Source organism: Medicago sativa, chromosome 7, assembly GCF_051527215.1.
Source record: "Medicago sativa cultivar Bolivia chromosome 7, Bolivia_mono, whole genome shotgun sequence".
Classification (NCBI taxonomy): Eukaryota; Viridiplantae; Streptophyta; class Magnoliopsida; order Fabales; family Fabaceae; genus Medicago; species Medicago sativa.
Window position 1 is genome coordinate 11229635 of NC_140755.1, and position 22292 is coordinate 11251926.

The following is a 22292-nucleotide window of genomic DNA, read 5'->3' on the forward strand; positions in this document are numbered from 1 at the left end:
ATAAAACCCAAAAATTAATATGTCACAGGAAGGTTAAAAGGTATGAAGATTCACTTTTACTCATATATTTCAAACCACATCGTAATCATATATAAATCACGAAATCAATATGAAACATCACAATTAAAAAAAATCGGCAATTAAACTTAGAATCACAGCAACACAAATGGACACAAATTTATTCATAGATTGATCAAAAGAATAAGAAAACAATGAAAATTAACAACCTTTCACTACCCCTTATGAGTACACAACCCTTATGATGAATAAAACTCCCCCTTACATCAATTCAGCAGTTTTCCATCATCTAATCATCAATTCTCACTCAAACCCTAATTTCTCATAATCTCACAACTCATCCTAAAACATGTTAGATGCAATCTAATAATCTACAGACTTAATATTAGTGAAATATAGTATCACCCTTACCTTAGATTGTTTTTCTGAAATCAAAAGCAGCGTTCTTCGTTCCAGGGTTCTCTCTCTCTCTCTGAGTTCTCCTCTTTCTCCAAAAAGAGGTTTAAGGTAAAAACTCTTTCTAAGCTTCTCTATTTATAATACTAATCACTCTTCCTAAATCTATTTAGGCCCAATAACTTATTCTTCTTTCTATTCTAACCTCCAATTCTACTTACACTAATAATTCTCATATTCTAATAAATAATAGAATAATGCCACATAATAAAATACTAACACCTCATATATATAAATAAATCACATAAATAGATTCTAACTTAATAAAAATAATTAAATAAAAGGAGGGTGTTACATCTACTGATCATATGTACTCAAACCTGTTTATGAGATTTTGTAGTCGAGTCTAGGCTCTGATTAGGACCTTATCGAAAGTTATCTTGTTTATATTTTCTGTTGGATTTATGTGGAGAATCTTGTTGATTTATTTGATGTATTCCTAAGCTTGAATTATGATGATGAGACCTTGAGATTAATTTGGAGATGTTGTTTATTCCGTTCCGAAACTTTGATGAAAAATGTAATATGCATGTTTTGAATTTATTGACGTAGCATCTTGATCTTGATATGAATTAATTGTTGTATTTGTATTAAATATAAATTGTGGGTTTCAAGGGTGGTTACTATAGAGAAATTATTAATCTAAAACAAACATAATAAAGAATCTTACATTATAAATAAATAATCATAATACAATTTCTAAGTTTAAACATACAAACATTGACCTCTAGATCTTACACCAACAACGTTGCCCTAGCTAAATGAAATGATACGATTTTTAATTATAAAAGGAATAAATTACATTGGAGATCGTACATACTCACGCATATAAAAAGTGAAGGATTGGAAAGTTAATTTGAAATTCCTCGCTAGATATATAAGAGATCATTTATTAGTAACGTTCCTTAAAAATAAAAAAATAAAAAAAGAAAGAAAAAAAAAAGTTGTATCTTGCACTGCAATATTATGACTTTTTTATATTATGTTGGCTATGATTGAAGTCAATGTTTATCTTTTATACATTGGGGAACTAAAGTGAATGTTACTATTTAATTTTTTTAACAATGTCAAATTATCATTTTTGTTTTCTAAAGTGGATGGCCTCTTGTGTTTTTAGAAGGGTTTATGCATAACCAAATCGTTAAGTTCAATTGATTAATGAACTTTAGTTAAGATCAAGTCATTTAAAAGAATTGAGTTTGAACCTTGATTAAAACAATAATCGATCAAACTTTACTTGAGTTTGAACCTTGATTAAAACAATAATCGATCAAACTTTACTTATCTCCCATCAGGACTCTGAATACATAATGTGTTTACAAAAAAGAGATGAAACATACCTCTTACCCTAAACCCTAAACAATAATCTAATCGATTATTGTCCCTTTTTATAAGCGGTTTTTGTGAATACATAATGTATTTACAAAAAAGAGATGAAACATGAATTCTAGGAGAATATATTTTATTGAAATATATGTTGGCTTTTGATTACTGTTTTTCTGTTGATCGTATTGGTAGAGGATGTGGTTTGGCATGTTTATGGAAAAAGAACTTTAATTGTACTATCACGAATTTCTCCCAAAATCATATTGATATGGAGGTTAATGACTCTTTGAGGGGAAGATGGAGACTAACTGGATTCTATGGTATGCCAGAAGGAGGAAGGAGAAGAGAGTCTTGGAATTTACTTCGGCATTTATCTAATCTTTCTCAACTTCCTTGGTGTATTATTGGTGATTTTAATGATATTCTATCAGCTGATGAAAATAAGGGAAGGTCTGATCACCAACCGTGGCTTATTCAAGGATTCCAGCAAGCTGTTTTGGATGCTAGACTTGCTGATATTCATATGGATGGTTATGCTTTCACTTGGTTCAAAAGTCTTGGAACCGTTCGCGCTGTGGAGGAGAAATTGGATAGAGCTATGGCAAATGATAGTTGGTTTGATAAATTTCAAAATGCAAAGCTTGAGTGTCTTACTAGCACATCCTCAGATCACTATCCGCTTTTGCTAGATGGTGCTCTGCAGCCTGCACTTAGTTCTGGTCAACGTCGCTTTCGCTTTAAGAATGTGTGGCTTGTTGAACCTGAGTTTGGGCCTCTTGTTTCTCAAAGATGACAAGGTTATGGTGATCGTCCTCTTGTGAATAAACTCAAACAATGTGTTGTGGATCTATCTAAATGAAGCATGAATACTAACCAAAACACTAGACAAGAGATTCGAAAGACTCAACGTAAGCTTGAAGCTATCCGTTCACATGTGGATGCCTCTAATGTGAGTTATTTCAACATGTTTAGGCAGAGGTTGGATAAATTGTTGATCAAAGATGAAGTGTTTTGGAAACAACGTGCTAAGACATGTTGTTATCATGATGGGGACCTTAATACGAAGTTTTTCCATGCGGAAGCCAGCACCAGAAGAAAGTTGAATAGAATTGAGCATCTTAAAGATGAGCATGGTTTTGAATGTCAGTTTGGAGATGGTCTGAAGCATATTGCGAGTGATTACTTCATGCATCTCATTCAAAAATCACCGAGCTCGCCTGCAAGTGTCATTAATTTGGTTCCAACTTCAATCACTAGAGATGATAATGATCTGTTGACTGCAAATTTCACTTTAGAGGAGTTCACAATGGCAGCTTTCTCCATGCAAGCAGATAAATGTCCAGGGCCGGATGGCTTTAACCCAGGTTTCTAACAACATTTTTGGGACACTTTAACCCAGGTTTCTATCAACATTTTCAGTTCCAAAGGTGTTTGGAGGTATGGGAGTTAAGGGCCTTAAGGCGTTTAATATGGCTATGGTTGGTAAGCAGGCTTGGAAGTTGGTTTCTTCTCCAGAGTCTCTAATCACTCGTTTACTCAGAGCTAAATATTTTCCTCGAAGTGACTATTTTCGAGCTAGTATAGGCCATAATCCTAGTTATGTTTGGCGTAGTATTTGGAGTGCTAAAGATGTCATTCGGCGCGGTTTTTAGTGGAGTATAGGTACAGGCGAACACATACCAGTTTGGGATCACCCTTGGATCAGTAATGGTGCACGAATTTTACCATCAACTAATCATCATTTGGAGTGGCCATCTATCACTGTTTCTGACTTGTTGGTTACACCCCAAAAACATTGGAATATGGAGCTAATTAATGCTCTTTTTGACAATGTTACTGCTAGAAATATTTTTAATACTCCGCTACTTCCTTCGGTAACTCGTGATGTGCCTGTTTGGAAGTTTGAGAGGGATGGTACTTATTCAATTAAAAGTGCTTATAAGGATATTATGAATCATGATGTGGCAGTTGTACAACACCGTGTGCCGGGTAACTGGAATTTAAAATTGCCCCCGAAAGTTAAGAATTTCCTTTGGAGAGCTTGCCGTAATTGTTTGCCCACGGGAATCCGGTTGAAATCAAAAGGATTTCAATGTGCTGATAGGTGTGCAGTGTGTGATGATTTTGGTGAGGATAGTACTCATCTGTTCTTTCTGTGTAGTAAAAGTATGCTTTGTTGGCAACGTATTGGCTTATGGAGAACTTTGATGGTTGTTTTTGATATTGATGCCAGCTTTTCATCCAATGTGTTTGCTATCCTACAACACCTGGATCAACAACAAAAGCAATTTTTCAATGTGACCCTCTGGAGTATATGGAAGCATCGAAACAATAAGGTATGGAACAACATTACTGAAAGAGCACAAGCTATTTGTGCTCGTGCAGGTTCTTTTCTTACTAGCTGGAGGAATGCTCAGACTATTCGGCATCCTATCCCTCAGAATCCTGATACCCCGAATGATTTGAAGTGGATTAAACCAAGTCCCGGCAAGTTTACTTGTAATGTTGATGCGTCCTTCTCTCAAGCTCGGAATCGGGTCCGCATTGGTGTTTGCATTCAAGATGATGAAGATCGCTTTGTTTTAGCCAAGACTGAATGGATGACTCCGCTCCTTGATGTGGATTTGGGCGAGGCTTTGGGTTTATTATCAACAATGTACTGGGTTCGCGATCTGCAATTGGGTATTGTGGACTTTGAGCCTGACTCCAAGACTGTGGTAGACAGTCTTTATGGTAGTAAAGGTGGAGTCTCTAATTTTAGCGCAGTAATTAATGATTGTAGACGTTTGTTAGCTCCTGATTTAGTAACCTCTGATGTTAGGTTCATTCGGAGACAAGTCAACGAAGTCGCTCATAGCTTTGCTAGAGTGCCTTTGCGTCATGCTAGTTTCCATATTCATATTAGGATTCCATCTTGTATCTCTACTATTATTATGAAAGAAATGCAATAAGTTTCTTCTTGTCAAAAAAAAATGAATTCTGGGAGAATGTTCTCATATTAAATTCAAAATATAATTATGTATGGTTTATTTAAATAATGCATATATTTCACACAACTTACGTACGTGGTAAGTAGTTAAAAAAGCCTCTCAAAAAAAAAGTAGTTGAAATAAATCTTGAAATAAGACTTCTAAAGTTTTCTTTGGAAGGGACTTGTTATATCGGAAGAGAGATTCTAATGAGGAAATATAATTTTTTGATGTAAATTTGATTGTTTGGATGAGAATTGAAGATTTTCAAAGTAAAAAAATTTTGTGACGTATTTTTGTCGAAGTTAAATTAAGAGAATTTTATAAATTATATACTACTTGTAAGGAAAAAATTTTAAAATCCTTCATTACTTTATACAATGCAAATCTCAAATTGGTTTGGATGATCTTAACAAATTTTGCAAATCGGTCGCTACAGTTTTCTAATTTTGCAATTCAATTATTTAAAAATTATAAATTAGCCCCTATATTTTTCAAAAATCTAAAATTAGTCCCAAGAAATTTTCAATAAAATTGTAAGTAGGACCCTAAAATTTTCCAAATTTTTAAATTGGTCCCCATTTTCGCATTTTAAAATTTCATAAAATAGTACAACAAAGAAATGATTGTAACACTATACACTCTGATTAATCAAAGAAATATACGAAACTATAGCTGCTATGTAGTCGTAGATGTATACATCATTGGGCGAACTGCATGAATAAATATGGTGTCTCATTATCTTGCAATTTGTGTTTCTTGGATTCTTCTATTACTAATTGTTCTAACACCTTCTACCCCTTCACTCCCTCCTTTTTCAAAAGTCTCTCCTCTGCTCCTTCATTTCCAAAAAGACCCTGGAATGAAGCAAGCTTCACATAATAAATTAGATGTTTTATCAACAAAAGAAAACGTGAATTAGAGACCGCACCAAAACAACCATTTGAAGAATCCAATTCATATGATAAATGAAGCAGCCATGGGTTATAGTTGTTCATTTTTGTGGACTATTAATTATGAGTTGATTAGATCATCATTAAGCCTAATGCTTGCGATTTTATTTTTAATTGATAAAGTAAGTTCATATATCATTAGATAATTTAGGTCTTTTCAAAACAAAACAAAAAAATAAGTTTGTGTGTTCTAAAAACTGTTAAGTTGTTATGATGGCTGATGCTTAATGAAACTTAGCCTATTTGGAACGAGTGAAAGTTAAAGGAGTGATCCTGCTTTCAATGAAAGGCAAAACCAAAGTTAATTTCTATTGTTTGGATTTTCTGCAAAATGAGAAGGAAATAATGTCTTTTGGTGGGTCCCATACACAAAAGCAAATATATCCACCAAGAGCACTTGGATGATGAGATAGTAAAATATTTATTTTCTCCTGACTAGAAGACATTAATTGTTTATTTTGTCACTTATTACGGTTTTACATAAATCAAAAGATTAGCTATACAGTTGAATTCAGAGAATACATAGTTTAAAAATAAATCCAACCAATTTGAGAAGAAACACCAAGAAATGACATCAAAGTGGACCCACTTATATCAATTTTTTTTCTTTTTTATTTGCTTTTAAATGTATATTTTTTAAAAGAAACCTCTCAATAAATATGCTGATAAAAAATAAGAGGGCGGATAAGTAAATTAATTTATAAAATAATTTAAATGCCTACAAAATATTTTACCTTTATTCCATTTCACTTTTTTGTTTGTATATGAAGAGACAAATACCGTCTAAAATTGACACACAAGTGACAAAACCGTGGTAGTTTAAGTTCGAATATAAATGAAGATGTCCAACATAGCAATATCGGCATTAATTTAATACCTAAAGTGGTTTTTTCTTGTAGTGTCAAAAACTTTTTAAAACAAAATCTTTGCTAAAAGAAAAAAAAAATTACACTTCATAGTAACTTGATTGAAAATCCAATAAAATTTACGAAGACTATACAGAATAATTGGACCAAATATTGATTTTTTCTTACTAGATATATGATGTCAATGGTTATACAAACCGATTGTTTAGTCTAGATTTTTACTGAATTAGTAAATCATCAAATTAGTCTATGTCTTTGTAACATGCTCTGAAATTAGTCTGGCTTTATTAATATCTCAAAATAGTTTGTCTTTATCAAATATTTCTAAATTTGGTCCCTAACTCTAGTAACGGAGGGATCAAATTGAGAAACGTTTGACAAAGAGAGAGACCATTTTTACATATTAGTAGAATCAAATACTAGCTTGAGATTGAGTTATAAAAACAGAGACCAATTTGATGGTTTACTCTTCCCTGAATTGCAATAGAATGTCAAAGACAGATATTGAGCCATATATGAGATAATCAAACTATTTATCATGTTACAAATTAATGCAAAAAAGTTTCTTTGATCTAAATTCTTTAAATTTTCCTAATTAGATAGATATATTGAGGTTTTGCAAGAGTAAAAACATTGAGATAAACCAGAATACTACTTTGAGATCTCTCTCTCTTTCAATATATACACTACAAAAGAACTGAGAAGAAAATTAAATGAATAAAGACTTATGTACTAAGCTAAGAACAAAATTTTATCATAATAGTTAATCTTTCTTTAATCATATCTTCCATTTTGTCACTGTTACTGTGATCCTGTATATTTTAATGTTACTCCTATGCATGATAAAACTGTATGAACACTTTCTTATGAACAAAAGGAGGGATAGTATCGCAAAAGATGTCAGAAGAGATGAAGTCAGAAGTTAATATGTGTCGAATGTCGCCTATAATGGAGTCCATCATTCGCGACAATGTCGACAAGTTTACTCTATTCCAATTATGCCTGTGTCATTTGTCTGTAAAACACATTGGCACTGTTTAGATAAACAATTTAATGCATGTAACATCGCTTATAGATAAAAATAGTTTACTTACCTATTCCCAGCCTTGATTTACGACCAGATTGCCGCCGCACTTTGTTTTCGTTCCAACCTAACAACTCATCGTTTTTATTTGTTTGGATCGTAGTTGGTACTGATTGTTCCACAGGCTCACCATGATTTTCGTGGTCCTGTAAAAAAATTGGTAAAGAAAATAAGATGCAAGCCGATACCTATCTTGATCAATATATCATACAATCCACAAAGGCCACCTATGAAATTTTGACGTAAAAATAGTCTGAAAGTTATGATTCACAAAGGCCTAATCATTGTCATCTTGTGACTGCAAGATACGAAAATGGATACGATGCAATTGGGATATCAAACTTACCTGTGGATTCATTTGAGCATCTGGTTTGTCTGTGAGATCAAAATCCATGAAGTAATTGGAATGGTATATATCAGATACATCAAACGATTCTACATTACGACCCTGCTGCTTTTTTACTACACACTTGGAAGGCTCATTGTCATGGCTTGTGTTGTAATTATGTCTTCTTTCCGAAACTTCCATCCCGTGTTTTGTTAAATCATATGTGCCTTTTGCAAAAGTTGGATCCATTGCACTGATTTTGCTTCTTGATCCATCTGATAAAATGGACGAAGCATCTGGTTTTCTACTTTTCGCCCATTTAAAGCCACTAGATCCTGAGACTGGTGCCGGTCCCGAGTATCCGCTATAGTCATTGTAACCATTTGACTTTTGTGCAGCCTGATCTGATTTTGAATCAAACAAATGTTTTTGTTGCTCTTTGTGCACAGGTCCTACTTTTCCTTTTGTATGATGTGCTTTACCATCATCGCATTTACGAGCGTTTTGAGAGATATTCTGCATTTCCTTCACAAAGAAGAAAAACAAGTAAATAAAAATCAGTTATTTTCTTCAATCACGGATCGCAGAAAATAGGGGTTTGTTCAAATTCTGCTACACTACAATTCTATAGCACCGCTATAGCCTGTATTTGATATCACGAAACAATAGCAGTTCATTCAAATTCCGCTATGCTACCTTGATATAGCGCCAATATAGCCGTTATTTGACAACACTGAGTAAAGAATACCTCTTTCAAAGCTGGTTTGCCGGCACTGTTAGGATCCTGAAGAACTTTATGGACCCGTCTTTGCCTTCCTGATGTTACAGCCTCGCGCTCTCGCACTTTACCTCCATTCTTTTTCCTGAGGGTGACATATAGACACTTTAGTCACAAAAATTGGAAATAAAGTACATAGTTTCACTAGAAAACCATCATAAGGTAGACTATATTCTGTTTTCGATAATTTGATTTACTACAAATACAAAACTTTCAAAGTGATTAATGTCTTAAACGAATATCCAAAACCATAAGATACGAACTTTTATCACTTCAAAGGTTCTTGCAAGTTCTCCAGCGTAAGAAGTGTTATAATACGAGAAATGATTTTTGGATATCAGAATTTTGACGTCAAATATGGTGTACTTTGGTTTTTGTGTATTTTAGAAATGTGTTTAAGTCGTATAAGATAAAAAGTAAGTGAGAGATAGAGATAAATATATATGGTGTCTATATTTTAGATGTTCATATAACACAATTGTATAATATATATATGAATGTGGTCTAGTAATTAGGTCGTGGTCCTTGAAGATAATATAGTACATCCTTTAAGTTTCCTTTGATACGAACAGCATATAATAATAACTAGATTCATGAATAAGGCTCAAGTCCCGATTTTAACAATTTACCTGTTCGCGTCATCCCGATTTTTAGCATCCATTTCTTTGCTTGGTACATACTTTGGAAGGAGTGACGGGTTACAAGCATATGGCGCAGTGTTGAAATACTATAAAAGGCACAGCATGAAACATAAAATCAGAATCAACAGTGAGCAAGCATCATAAAAAAATAACTAATTCAGAAAAACAATCATGAAAAGCACACAAGCAACGCCATACAGTTCATGCACAAAATTAAATCATGCAAACACCAGTAAGATTGGCATTCAAATAAAATTTAATCATTATGAACAGTCAATATAAATATCTTTGATGGTGTAAATGTTTCACACAGACAGTGTTTAAACTCATCTGAATATCCTATTGAAATTGGGAAAAAAGTAGAATGCATAACGAATTTACCTCGGACATAAGTGCAGAGGAGGCAGTACCACGTTTGGAAGGATCAACGGAGAGTAAGGTCTGAAGTAGGCTCACAGCAGTTCCAGAAAGAAAACCTTGACACCTCTCCTCAAGGGAGCTTTCGTAACTAATCTGAGGCTTAAACATTGTTGCAAGCGGAAGCTTATTCTTTTTCCAAAACTCATCAGGTGGAGATCCGCAAAGCTTAAATATTTTGTGCAATTGTTCCACCTGTAGATAAACGCATCATTTGCAGTGTTGTCAATTGTAAATAGTGGAAAATTGTGGTTTCTATCAAATTCTGCTACACAAAATACTATAACGCCGCTATATTGTAACATTTTGTACCAAATAGCGTACAGCGGAACATAGTGATTTGTTCAATTTCTGCTACCCTATTGAGTTAAAACACCGCTATAGCCGGCTATTTAACAACCCTTATTATTAGTGTTTCTCAATTATTAGTTATCTTAAAAGGATTAAGTTCAATGAATGTTAGGATGAGTAATGTAATACCTCAGTTCTCCCCTTAAGGATGGGCTTCCCCATAAAAAGTTCAGCAAACACACACCCTACGCTCCACAGATCCACTGTAACTCCATAGTTCGTTGATCCCATCAAAAGCTCGGGAGGACGATACCATAGAGTCACTACGCGACTTGTTAAAGGGTGCTTGCTATTTGGGCTAACAGTATTTGCTAATCCAAAGTCCCCTATCTTGAGAATGCCTTCATTGTTAACTAATATATTTGATACTTTGATGTCTCGATGCATGATACCTCGTAGGTGAAAGTGCTCGAGTCCACTCAATAGCTGTCTCATGTAACACTTAATCTGTTATGACACAACAATTAATGTAAGAGTTTAATTTTGATACACTATCAGTGTAAAAAGTTTTACATCTTCAATATATCACAATCAATCATATATGTCATTTTAAGAGAGAATTATGATATCAGTAAATGTTGACAAACCTGTGAGTCTGTGAACTTGACATCAGGGTTAGATAATAAGCCAGCAAGATCATGCTCCATGTATTCAAATACAAGGTATATACTGTTTGACAGTTGTGAAGTGATTATACCGTCTAATTTCATGACATTCGGGTGATCAAGTGTGCGAAGGATTATTATCTCCCGCGCCATGAACCTAATGCTCTCGTGTTGAAGTGTGTCCAACCGCACCTTCTTTAAGGCAACCATCCTCCCTGTCTCGACTTCACGTGCTTGGAAAACACTGCTATATGTACCTTGTCCAACCTACAGAGACATAAATACACATTGAAACAAAATATAAAGATGGTAAATTGATTAATGTATACATCCTCCGGTCACATTTATAAGCAAAAAACAACTTTTTAGGTACATTCAATAATTAATGTATTTAACCCATAAATTTGACCGGATAAATTAATTATTCAATGTAACTAAAAAGTCATTTTTTGATTATAAATGTGACCGGAGGGAGTACCAAATAATGACAATAAGGCCAAGAAATCCTAGCTTACAGAATGTGAAATTTATCATGGTGAACAAAGAGATGAAACATTGTAGCAATGGTGCACATAACTTCTATGCTATAAAGGGTCTAAAGGGTTTCTCTGCCTTAAACTTCGGTAAGTACAACCATAATTCTAAATTTTAGTCTGCAACTGCAATTGCGGGCGCGATATAATAAACATAGAAATCTACTAAGAGATGAAACTTGGTAGCAATAATGCCGGTAATTTCTATGCTATAAGAATCTAAAGGTTTTCTCTGCCTTAAATTTCGTTAAATACAACCAGAATTGTAAATATTTTGAGGTCTCTGCAATGGCATCGCAACCACAAGTACCTGCATTTGTCTACAATTTGCTACCCCCTCATCCTTGATTGTTTTCTATATTAAAACATAGGAATCTAGGGTTTTAAATAAATGTGCATGTAATTGGTACCGGAGTGTTGGATAATTTCTAGGTTGCTTCTGTGTTTATGTATGAGGTTGTATCTCTTATGTTATGGAACTCATTCAGACCGTATTATGAAGTCGCATTGTCTGTTAGGGATTAGTGTGATCACTTTCATGATTCAATATTTGTATGACTTTTGTTTCTTTATGCAGCCGCGATCTGGGGTCAACATTACAGTTTATGTTGTTGTCGAAATCCCAATGCAGCCGCATTTGACCATAATTCTCATTAATATCAAGGTTTTCTCTAGCTCGATCTCGTGATCTACAAACCCTCTCATCCTAAATTTTTTTCCTTAAATAAGAAATAGGAATCCAATCGCGACATAATGGTCTTTTATAATGTCAAAATCGCAATGTGACTGCGATAGAGGCCGCATCGGAATGTGATTCTCCTCATCGATGACCGCGACCACGGCCATGACCGTTACACAACTATTTCAAACCTAGGGAATTCATGCATGAAGGTCGAAAATGGGGAGGGGTGTGTTAAGCAAAACAAAATACCTTATCTAATTTCTCAAAAGCGTCAGTTTTGAGAGGGACCAAACCATGAATGGCTTCACCAGCAACAGAAGTAAGCCAAGAAGGCCAACCAGCAGCAATCTGTTCACCTTCAACAAACCTATGTGAACCAATCCTCACATTCAAATCACCTTTTTTCCACTCCTCGGGTTTCGTTTCAACCGGTTGTTGTGTCACAACACCAGAATGTTGTCTAGAATGTTGTCCTCTAGAAGAATGAGCAGAAGCCTCCACCACCATGCTTCTACCTGAACCGTTGCTCCTTTTTCGAGAAGAACTCGAATGAACGTAAGGTCCAACCGGAGAAAGCGTATTGTTTTCTCCGGTCAGAGCTTTCTTGGAGTTTACACAACCCATTTAGATTAACTCGGAAGCGGGTTGTTTCCGCTTCCGAGATAAAAAATGGCAAAGTCAGAGAGGAAAAAGAAGAATAATATCTAGAAACAGAAACATGGTAAAAGAAACAAGAAATGGTTGTTTTTGTTTTATGTTTTTTTTCTTTCTCTCTCTTCTTGAAATGCAAAGTGCAATACAATCCAACCCTTTTTTTGTCTTTCTCTCTCTGTCTTGGAACTGGAGAGAGAGAGTTGCGAGATCTACGGAGGATTTTGGAGGATGAGAGGAATTTGTGGGACATGATGATGTCTGCATTGTTGTTGTGTTGTGTCTTTTGATGTTTTAAGAGAAAGAGAAAGAAAAAAGAGAGAGTTTTAATGTAACCGTTGGAAAAGGCTGTGATATTGTTTTCTTTCTCATTTGGTGGTTGTTCTTTCCATAAAGAGATCGGAATCATCAGATGGTTACTTACTACTGCTGTCCATGTCCAAAAGACTCTTCTTGTTTACATTTTTTATTTCATTAAAGATCTATTTTATTTTTTATCTTTTAACAAATGTTACCAAAACATTGATTAAGAAATGGTTAAATATGTTTTTAGATTCTATAAATATCTCGACATTCATTTTTTTATTTTTTAAAAAATTCCTTCGGTTAAAGACTTTATAAACTTTTCGGTCTACAATTTTGGTCATTGCTGTTAACTTGAGCTGGCATGACATTGCCACATGGCCAATTTCAATTATTAGGAATTTACCGGAAGTGTACATGTTGAGATGATAGTTGACCCAATTAACTTCCACCCTTTTTTATGTCAAAAAGAAAGGTGGAAGTTAATTAGGTGAACTATCATCTCTCTAATTGGATTGAGAAAAATAATTGGTACTACTCTAATTGGATCAAATGTCACCCCTCTTAAATTGGGTTGAGAAAAAAGATCAATAATCCTCTGATTGGATCTATTGTCTTCTCCTCTAACTTGGGTTAAGGAAAATTACCAATACTCCTCGAATTTGATCAACAATAATCTCTTCTAAATTGGGTTGAGAAAAATAATCAGTACTCCCTAATTGGCTCCATTGTCTTCTCCCCTAATTGGGTTGAGGAAAATGATTGATCCTCTCATAATTGGGTTGAGGAAAATTATCAGTATTCCCCTAATTGGGTTTGTTGGAACAAAATGTGTTTAACAATGAACCTTAAAGAGTTTTGATGATAACAAGGTATTAAAAATTGTAAATTGGACTAGCTAATATTCGTTCAAGTGTACAGGACCATAATTAAAAAGTTACATCATTTATTGGTTCTGAATGAGCAAATAAAGAGCAAAAAGGATCAACAAAATTGAAGCTTAGACGCTCCTGAAGGCAATTTGCTCCTGAAGAGAATAAGCGCTCCTGAAGTAAAGCCGCTCCTGAAGTTAGTAAAGTGCTCCTGAAGAATAGTGCTCCTGAAGACAAGAGGTCCAGAAGCTGCATCATCAGAAGCTGCGTTATCAGAAGTTGCATCATTAGAAGTTGCGTTATCAGAAGCTGCCTCATCAGAAGCCATTTCACCAGAAGCTGAAGATCAGCTGAATTTGAGAAATTCAAGGATTCAAGAGCTGTGTCATGGATCGAAATTCATCAAAGGACAACAAAAGATTAGTGGAATTTTGCAACGGTCATTTCAAAGGTGTTTGAAGACATGTGCTTGCAATTTTGGATGAAAGCGTTGACATTGTACTTTGTACGAACTGTACAACCACCTTCTCCACTACTCTGTTTTGTGTCCACGCTACAAGACAAGAAAACAGCTCCAGAATACGGCTTCGCCTGCATAGATGTTCCTTTGGATAAGGAATGGATTTCAAATTGGTTCTTCATAGGACAACAACCAAATCAGGCAAAAGATCATTGGTGAAAGATCAAGCTTCAACAACAACTCTTTGATGTGCTGGCAATTTCACAACGTCTCTTTCACACCTCTATATAAAGGAGTGAAGACTTAGAGATTTGGTAATGCTGAACGAAAGACTCACAACATTTTTACAAGTGTCAAACCTCTGCTGAAATTGTTCTGCATTCACTTAGAATTTCTGTGTCTTAAAGTCATATCTTAGAAATTCTTAAGTCATTGAGTCTGTATCTGATTTGTATTGTGAGCACCTCTGATTGTATATCAAGTGTTCAACCTTAAACAATTTTCTGTGCAATTTTGTTTAATTAGAAGTCTCTTGCAGTTGTGCTTGAGCAGGGAAGTCTCTTGATTGTGTTCTTGAGCATAGGAAGACTCTTGCAAAGTGTGCTTGAGCAAAGGAAGTCTCTTGCAGGTATGCTTGAGCAATTGTAATCAGATATTACTCTTAGTGAAATCTCCTTGGAAGTGCAAGGGGGACTGGACTACTTCCGGATTGTGGAAGGAACCAGTATAATTGCTTTGTCGTTCTTCTTCTCTCTCTTTGTTTTATTCCGCTGCGTTCAGATTCTGATTATCACTTCAGAAGCTGTTTCACTTAGCTTCTGTTCAGTGTGTTCAGTTTTAGGAGAAACGAAGAATTTTTCAAAACACAATTCAACCCCCCTTCTTGTGTTTTTCTCACCTGCATGGTTCCCTTAATTGGGTCGATTGTCAACTCCCTTAATTGGGTTGAGGAAATGACAAGTATCCAATAAATAATGGAAATTATACCATGCACCCTACAATTAATCCTTTACCCCAACAAATCATTGAAAATGTCAAATTTACCCTTTTCTCATTTAACTTCACCCCACATAACATTTTCCGGAAAAACAAGTTTCCATATTCATTCTTCATCACCAACTCCAAGAGTTTGTTATCTCATACCATCATTCCTCTTCTTCATAGTGTACCCTTTGTTTCCCCTCAACCCAACAACAATATTTTGCTAATAGATTTATAGCGTATACCTTATGTGAAAATCAATCTACTAACTTTCAAATCATTATTGCACTCACTAAATTAACATAACAGATGACTCCAAAAACAAATTAACAGAACAGGCCAATTCCAGGTTTCCGGCACAGTAAGAATTGTGTTTTGCTGGGTTTAATCTATTGCAATTCGTAACTCTTTCGTTGTTCCGTGACTAAAAGACAATTATCGTCACAATCGCAAAGAAAATTGTGGTTGCCGTAAGCAAACTTCGTTGCTGCAAATTCCATTCATAACAGTTGATTGTGTCTCACTTGGTCTAATTGATTGTGTCCAACAATTATGAATGATACCGTTTACATTACTCTTAGAAGGATCTGTTTTTGAGGATGTCAATGATGTGGCTGTCATTGTTGAATACTCTGCATCATGTTTCTCTCTTCAAATTCCAATTCCATCATTTTACTTGTTCCCTTCAATCTCAAAGTCAAATTGTCCGATTTACAAACTAATTTACCGTAAAACTTTTATTTGAGTATTCAATTTAGGAAATCTTTTGCAAGCTGAATTTTGCGTTGGGTGAAATCAGATGACAAAAGGGTAAAATTGGCATTTTTAATGATCTGTAGGGGTAAAGGATTAAATGCTGGGGTGCGAGGTATAATGTCCTCCAATAATTGGGTTGATAGTCTTCTATTAAGGAAAATCACAAAATTCTTCTTGATGTTTTTTTATATAATAAACGTAATTAAATATAAGATCATAATGATTTTGATATGTTTTGTTTTCTAGCAACTTTCTTTGAGTGTTCTTTAGACTAGGATATTACAAATGCACACATTAAAAATATTCAAAGAACAATGAATCTGGACATTAGGATGTGTTAAGAAGGACTTCAAATTGATTAAAAAAAGGAAATGTTAACTTGTGCCTTTAAGGCACAAGTTAATGAATCAAATATATAAATGGTTTATTGGAATGTGTATATTTAATTTTTAACTTTTTGATGAGTTGAATGCACACAATTTTAGAGAATATTTCCTCTTTTGAGTTTCTTAACATGTGTCCTAAGGGCACAAGTTAACACTACCCATTAAAAAAAAAGTACTTTAGAAGGACATCACAAGCATCCTTTCAACACATCAGAATGAAGACAAGATGAACCAAGGAAATATAAGACTGGATACTATCTCATGTCAATTAAGGAATGACCAAAATTCTTCATTCTCATGAACCAAGATGAGAGAATGGATATCAGAAGCACTTCAATTTTCATATCAGTGAGACCAGAATGACAAGTCTAAATACTTCAGATCAAGTCCAAACAAGGCATCATGTTCAAAGTTCAGCTGCAATCTAGGTGCTAAACCCGCTGCATCTCTGTTGAAGCAAAACCATCTCTTGTCACTTGCTACAGGGAGATTTCTTTCCAATCCAGAGCAATATCGAAGTTTGGTTAGGTTGTTGATTTATTTATGTTTCACTCGACTTGAGATGTCATATAATGTCCACATTTTATCTCAATACATGCAACAACCTAGAACAGAACATTAGGAAGTTGTACTTCGAGTAGTTCGCTTCTTAAAAGCTAATCCAGGACAAAGGAATATTTTTTGGTAGTGCATGTGACTTACAACTCCACGGTTGGTGCAACTCAGATTGGGTCAGTTGTCCCTTGACACGGCGTTATGTCAGTGGATGGCTAGTGTTGCTTGGTAACTCTCCTATTTCTTGGAAAACAAAGAAACAACTGTTGTAAATTTTGAGTATATTTCAAAAGTTTTAAATATTTTGTGTCCCATATTTATAAATGAGAAAAATAGAAAATTATTTTAATAAAAGAAAATTTATTATTATGTTTATTAAGTATTAATTAATTAGTTTTCTTTTGACTTATTCAGGTTGCAATTTTACTTGGTCTTTTACACGTTTTTGTAACTCCTATTTTAAGGGATTTATTGTTAATCAGTTCTAGTAATTAGGACTCATGTTTTTGCTTTGGAAAAACATTGGAACGGTTACCTTAATAGGTTATATATATATATTCATGCCTTGTCACTTGACCGAATAGATACTTGTTGGTTATTATTAGAGACTACACCATGTTACATACTGATTTTCCTCCATTTAACAAACGGTGACCTTATGTCTATATAATCTTTTTGCAATCAGTATAGAACATACCTTGAAATACACATATTCCTCTAAAATCATTTTCTCTCCTCCAATTGTTTCTTGGGTTACATCTTCCTGAAATTATATCTTTCTTGTCAGTTCTGTATCCTCGGTTCTTACCGAGAAGGGTCTGTTAAATCCTGGGGGTTAGCGTATAATTACGCGGAAAATCCTTAAGGACAGTGCGATCAGCACGTCTCAGACTACCTCACTGTTTGTTTGTTCTACAGATCATGATAGTTGATTCGGTAGCAGGTTTATCTAACTGTGTTGATAGAGTTGTGGTCGGTGATCGAATTCAACAAGATAAGTTTATTAATCTCTCTTTTGTTTATATTTGATTGATTCTTTTATTTATATATATTGATTATTATATAGAGATAATTTTATGTCCAAATATTACAACAATCTTAAGGATTTTTTTTTTTAATTGTTTAATGGCTGTCGATGCTAGGGTTTGCAATGCAAGATGCTATATGTGACATCTGTCAATAGAGAATATTGCAGTTTCTGTTAACGGCCAAGAGAATGCACTCTTTCCGTATTGAACACATTTAATCTTCCCAAAAATGGATGGTTCAGAGGAGATAGAAATTAAAGAATTGAAGGCATTGATTATCAACTTAGTTTGGCTGCTAAAGAAACTAAAAGAGCATGGTGTGTGATCGACTTTATTGTAAGTTTTAAACTTTTATTCCTTGAAATCATCCACAAGGGACAAGGTACACATTCTAATATTTAAACTTCATATGTCATGTTGAGCAATGTTTTCTGTGTGATTGAAACAAAGACCGTGAGCTGAACTTTTATGGAAATATCTTTTGTATAATGCCACAAAATTTGTTTGTGATTTATTTTAATAATTATTGAATTATTTTATAGTTAGAATTTTCCGAGCTTTGTGGAATATTAAACAAACATGGCAGCTTTTGAGACATTTAATCAACAAGTGAATTTGGAAAATGAGTGTTGAACCATGGTTGACATGCATGCTAGATTTATATACAATTTTTATATTCTTGTGGAGTATATATTTTGTGCAAATGTTAACATATAATTTTCTTCAATAAGCTTTTCAAAACTGAAAATTCTGTGAGCATAAATTCTTGAGATATGTCTCCTTCAGCTTGATAATTATTAATTTAGTGTAAGACTTGAATGGATTTTGAGCGTGCTTGCTATTTTTAACTTATGAATATGATTAAGAACCTTGGTTATCTTCAACTGAATGTTACTATTGTAATGTTGATTAAAAGTTTATATGTCATGACACATTTACTCTTTAGAAGTTTTAAGGAGTAATGTGATGAAGTGCTTGGGGTTTTATGTGGAATTGTTCTGAACTTAGTTTGTCCTCATGATATTACATGTTTTCTCCATGTTTTGTATCTTCTACTTTGTGATTAAGAACTACAATAAAGCATGTTATATATATAATGTTCTAGTTGATGAATTATTCTTTTAAAGAAATGCTTATTGTTGAAAGTGAGAAGTTTTTTAGAAATAACTTTGTGTGGATATATCATTTTAAGCTAGCTTTCTTGATTGGTTTTGCATTTGTTGCAGTACTGTTATTGTATAAGAGTATTAAAATGATATTGTGCTGCCAAATCCGTTTTAGCTCGTGTATTGCCTCTATAATACATACCGTGGCTCTTAACTTGTATGTTTTGAGAGCTATTATTTTATTGTGAATTATCATTTAAATTATTGGCAGTAAAATTGAGAAATTCATGGAGATACGTGAGTGAAAGAAGTGTAATTGAGATGTTGTCGCTTAAAATTAATTTAAGCAGACCTGAATATATTTGTGTGACACTTGCTAAACTCATGCGATATATATATTGAGATTCACCTTAAATTATTGGTGACATTTTGTGGATTATCCATTGTATTAAAATAATACAATGATGTTTGATTTACCTATGGGTAGATATATTTTCCCAAATGTGGGTGTGTCGTCGCTTGAAAAATAAATCAAGTAGACCTGAATAAAAGTCCACACATGAGTTTACATTTTTTTCCAAATGTGGGAGTGTTGTCACTTGAAATTCAAGTAGACGTGAATAAAATTCACACATGGAGTTATATTTTTCAATGTGGGGGTTTGTCGCTTCGAATTTATCTAAGTAGACCTGATGACATATATCAAAGAAGTCGGATTGACAATATATGAAATATTGTTTAGAGTTGATGAACCATTGCATCAAAATAATGCAATGATGCTAATTGAAATTAAAACTCCAATGAGAATAAATCAAAATGTAGAATTATTTTATGGTGTGTTGTCGCTTGAAGTCATTCAAGCAGACCTGTATAATAAATCTACAAATACATTTATATTTATCTACATTGATAGTGATGTCGCTTAATAATAATGTAAGCAGACATGTATAAAAATAATTATAGAGATCAAGTTTATTGTTATAGACTTTGATAAATATATATATGAGGTTGATTGACTTAGAGACGTCTTAGTCAATCTTATATGATGAAAGAAAATTGTCTTCGTCATTTGTGTATAAAGTAGCTACTAAACAAAGCCCCTGGGATGAAATAAATTTGTGTACATCGAGGGGATTGGGACTTAAGCCATTCGAAATTAATAAATGATGGGAACCCAACCTTTGTGATTGGAGATCCCATGAATAAGGTTCATATGGGTAAGAACAAGTCACTTATTAGTTCTGCTAGCACCAAAAATTAGTTAATTAATTTTTGTTTTCGTCCCTTTTCTATGGTGTGTGTGAGAAGTGCTAGACACTGCATTATTGAGAGGATAAGCGTATAAAGCTTTTAATGAATTTCATATCCCTTACGGGTGGTGTATGATTTGCAGCATACACTTGATGAAATCACCTATGTGAGTGTCAAGTGGGGCCGCTTGTATGAGATCTTGGCGAAATCTCTGGAGCACTTATGAAATAATCCAGGCACGCGCACGGCCTATTAGCGCACCAACAGCGCCAACGGCAAGAATTGTGGGGTTGTGATGCGAATGGTATACCGCTAACATACGCCAAGTGATTTTGGTTCATATAGCTTGCTACACCAACTTCACTGTGTGTTAAGTATTATCATTCTAGGGCTGGTTCATATAGCTTGCTACACCAGTTTGATGCATCACATCCAGGATGTTTAACCCATAAAGTCTTTTTTCTATTTTCTTTTAAACTTTTGAAATATGTGGGGGATTGTTGTAAATTTTGAGTATATTTCAAAAGTTTTAAATATTTTGTGTCCCATATTTATAAATGAGAAAAATAGAAAATTATTTTAATAAAAGAAAATTTATTATTATGTTTATTAAGTATTAATTAATTAGTTTTCTTTTGACTTATTCAGGTTGCAATTTTACTTGGTCTTATACACGTTTTTGTAACTCCTATTTTAAGGGATTTATTGTTAATCAGTTCTAGTAATTAGGACTCATGTTTTTGCTTTGGAAAAACATTGGAACGGTTACCTTAATAGGTTATATATATATTCATGCCTTGTCACTTGACCGAATAGATACTTGTTGGTTATTATTAGAGACTACACCATGTTACATACTGATTTTCCTCCATTTAACAAACGGTGACCTTATGTCTATATAATCTTTTTGCAATCAGTATAGAACATACCTTGAAATACACATATTCCTCTAAAATCATTTTCTCTCCTCCAATTGTTTCTTGGGTTACATCTTCCTGAAATTATATCTTTCTTGTCAGTTCTGTATCCTCGGTTCTTACCGAGAAGGGTCTGTTAAATCCTGGGGGTTAACGTATAATTACGCGGAAAATCCTTAAGGACAGTGCGATCAGCACGTCTCAGACTACCTCACTGTTTGTTTGTTCTACAGATCATGATAGTTGATTCGGTAGCAGGTTTATCTAACTGTGTTGATAGAGTTGTGGTCGGTGATCGAATTCAACAAGATAAGTTTATTAATCTCTCTTTTGTTTATATTTGATTGATTCTTTTATTTATATATATTGATTATTATATAGAGATAATTTTATGTCCAAATATTACAACAACAACATAATGTCTCCAGTCACGGATCCACTTGCAGTAGATTGGGGGCAACTGCCCCCGCTATTGTTTCAGTTATATTTGTTAAATTTTTTATATTTTAATGATTGTCCCCTCTTAAAATAATAAATTGCCCCTATTAAATGGAAATTTAAACCATAAAAAAGAGTTTCTCTCATGAATTTAAGAAAATCAAATTCGAAAATGCATTTGAGATGAAATTTTGAAAGATTTCTACCATACTTTTTAAATATAAATACACGTAAAGAACAATTTTAATTCGGAGATGCTAATAAATCCTTAATTTTTCTAATATATAACATCTAATATATAACATGATAGTGTTTATAATTTCAAGTATCTTGCTCAATTATAATGATGTTATTATTTTAACACTTTTGCGTTGTTAAAAATTTTCTATAAATATTTATCATATAAAATCTTGCCCCCACAAATCAACAATTCTAGATCCGTCACTGACTGTCTCTCGGTCCTCTACTGAGACGGAATAGAGCTTTATGCCAACTACTACATTCGAGTTATTAAAATGGTTAAAGGGGATCCTCTCCAACCTATGAGTTGTTCATGATAAACCCATGACTATTCACTATGA

At 33.9% G+C, this 22292-nt stretch overlaps 2 protein-coding genes across 6 annotated transcripts; one reads left to right on the forward strand and one right to left on the reverse strand.

Moving 5' to 3' along the window:
* Window positions 1-1948: 1948 nt before the first annotated feature.
* On the forward strand, window positions 1949-2593 carry LOC146904210 (uncharacterized). Its single transcript, XM_085728247.1, has one exon. The coding sequence runs from the start codon at window positions 1949-1951 to the stop codon at window positions 2591-2593; it is 645 nt and encodes a 214-aa protein (XP_085584373.1).
* A 2799-nt stretch (window positions 2594-5392) lies between these two features.
* Window positions 5393-12730, reverse strand: LOC146904211 (cyclin-dependent kinase C-2 C-like). Of its 5 annotated transcripts, none has more exons than XM_085724292.1 (9): window positions 12257-12730; window positions 10775-11059; window positions 10317-10634; window positions 9801-10031; window positions 9408-9505; window positions 8749-8863; window positions 8019-8516; window positions 7683-7818; window positions 5393-5626 (listed from the first exon to the last, which is right to left on the reverse strand). In XM_085724292.1, exons 1-9 carry the CDS (start codon window positions 12629-12631, stop codon window positions 5610-5612), a joined length of 2073 nt encoding a protein of 690 aa, XP_085580418.1. In that variant the 5' UTR covers window positions 12632-12730; the 3' UTR covers window positions 5393-5609. The 5 variants fall into 5 exon arrangements, with proteins under 5 accessions (XP_085580418.1, XP_085580415.1, XP_085580419.1 ...); XM_085724289.1 differs by having other exon boundaries at window positions 5523-5626; window positions 8019-8525; XM_085724293.1 differs by lacking the exon at window positions 5393-5626 and adding an exon at window positions 7338-7603.
* Between the last annotated feature and the right edge of the window lie 9562 nt (window positions 12731-22292).

What these genes read in the sequence shown, in the direction of transcription:
- LOC146904210 (XM_085728247.1), top strand. Translation starts at nt 1,949, where the DNA reads ATGTTGGCTTTTGATTACTGTTTTTCTGTTGATCGTATTGGTAGAGGA.
- LOC146904211 (XM_085724289.1), bottom strand. Translation starts at nt 12,631, where the DNA reads ATGGGTTGTGTAAACTCCAAGAAAGCTCTGACCGGAGAAAACAATACG. An exon ending in TCAAGTTCACAGACTCACAG is followed by an intron (nt 10,635 to 10,774) that starts GTTTGTCAACAT and finishes GTGTCATAACAG; the next exon opens with ATTAAGTGTTACATGAGACA. An exon ending in CCTCTGCACTTATGTCCGAG is followed by an intron (nt 9,506 to 9,800) that starts GTAAATTCGTTA and finishes TGCCTTTTATAG; the next exon opens with TATTTCAACACTGCGCCATA.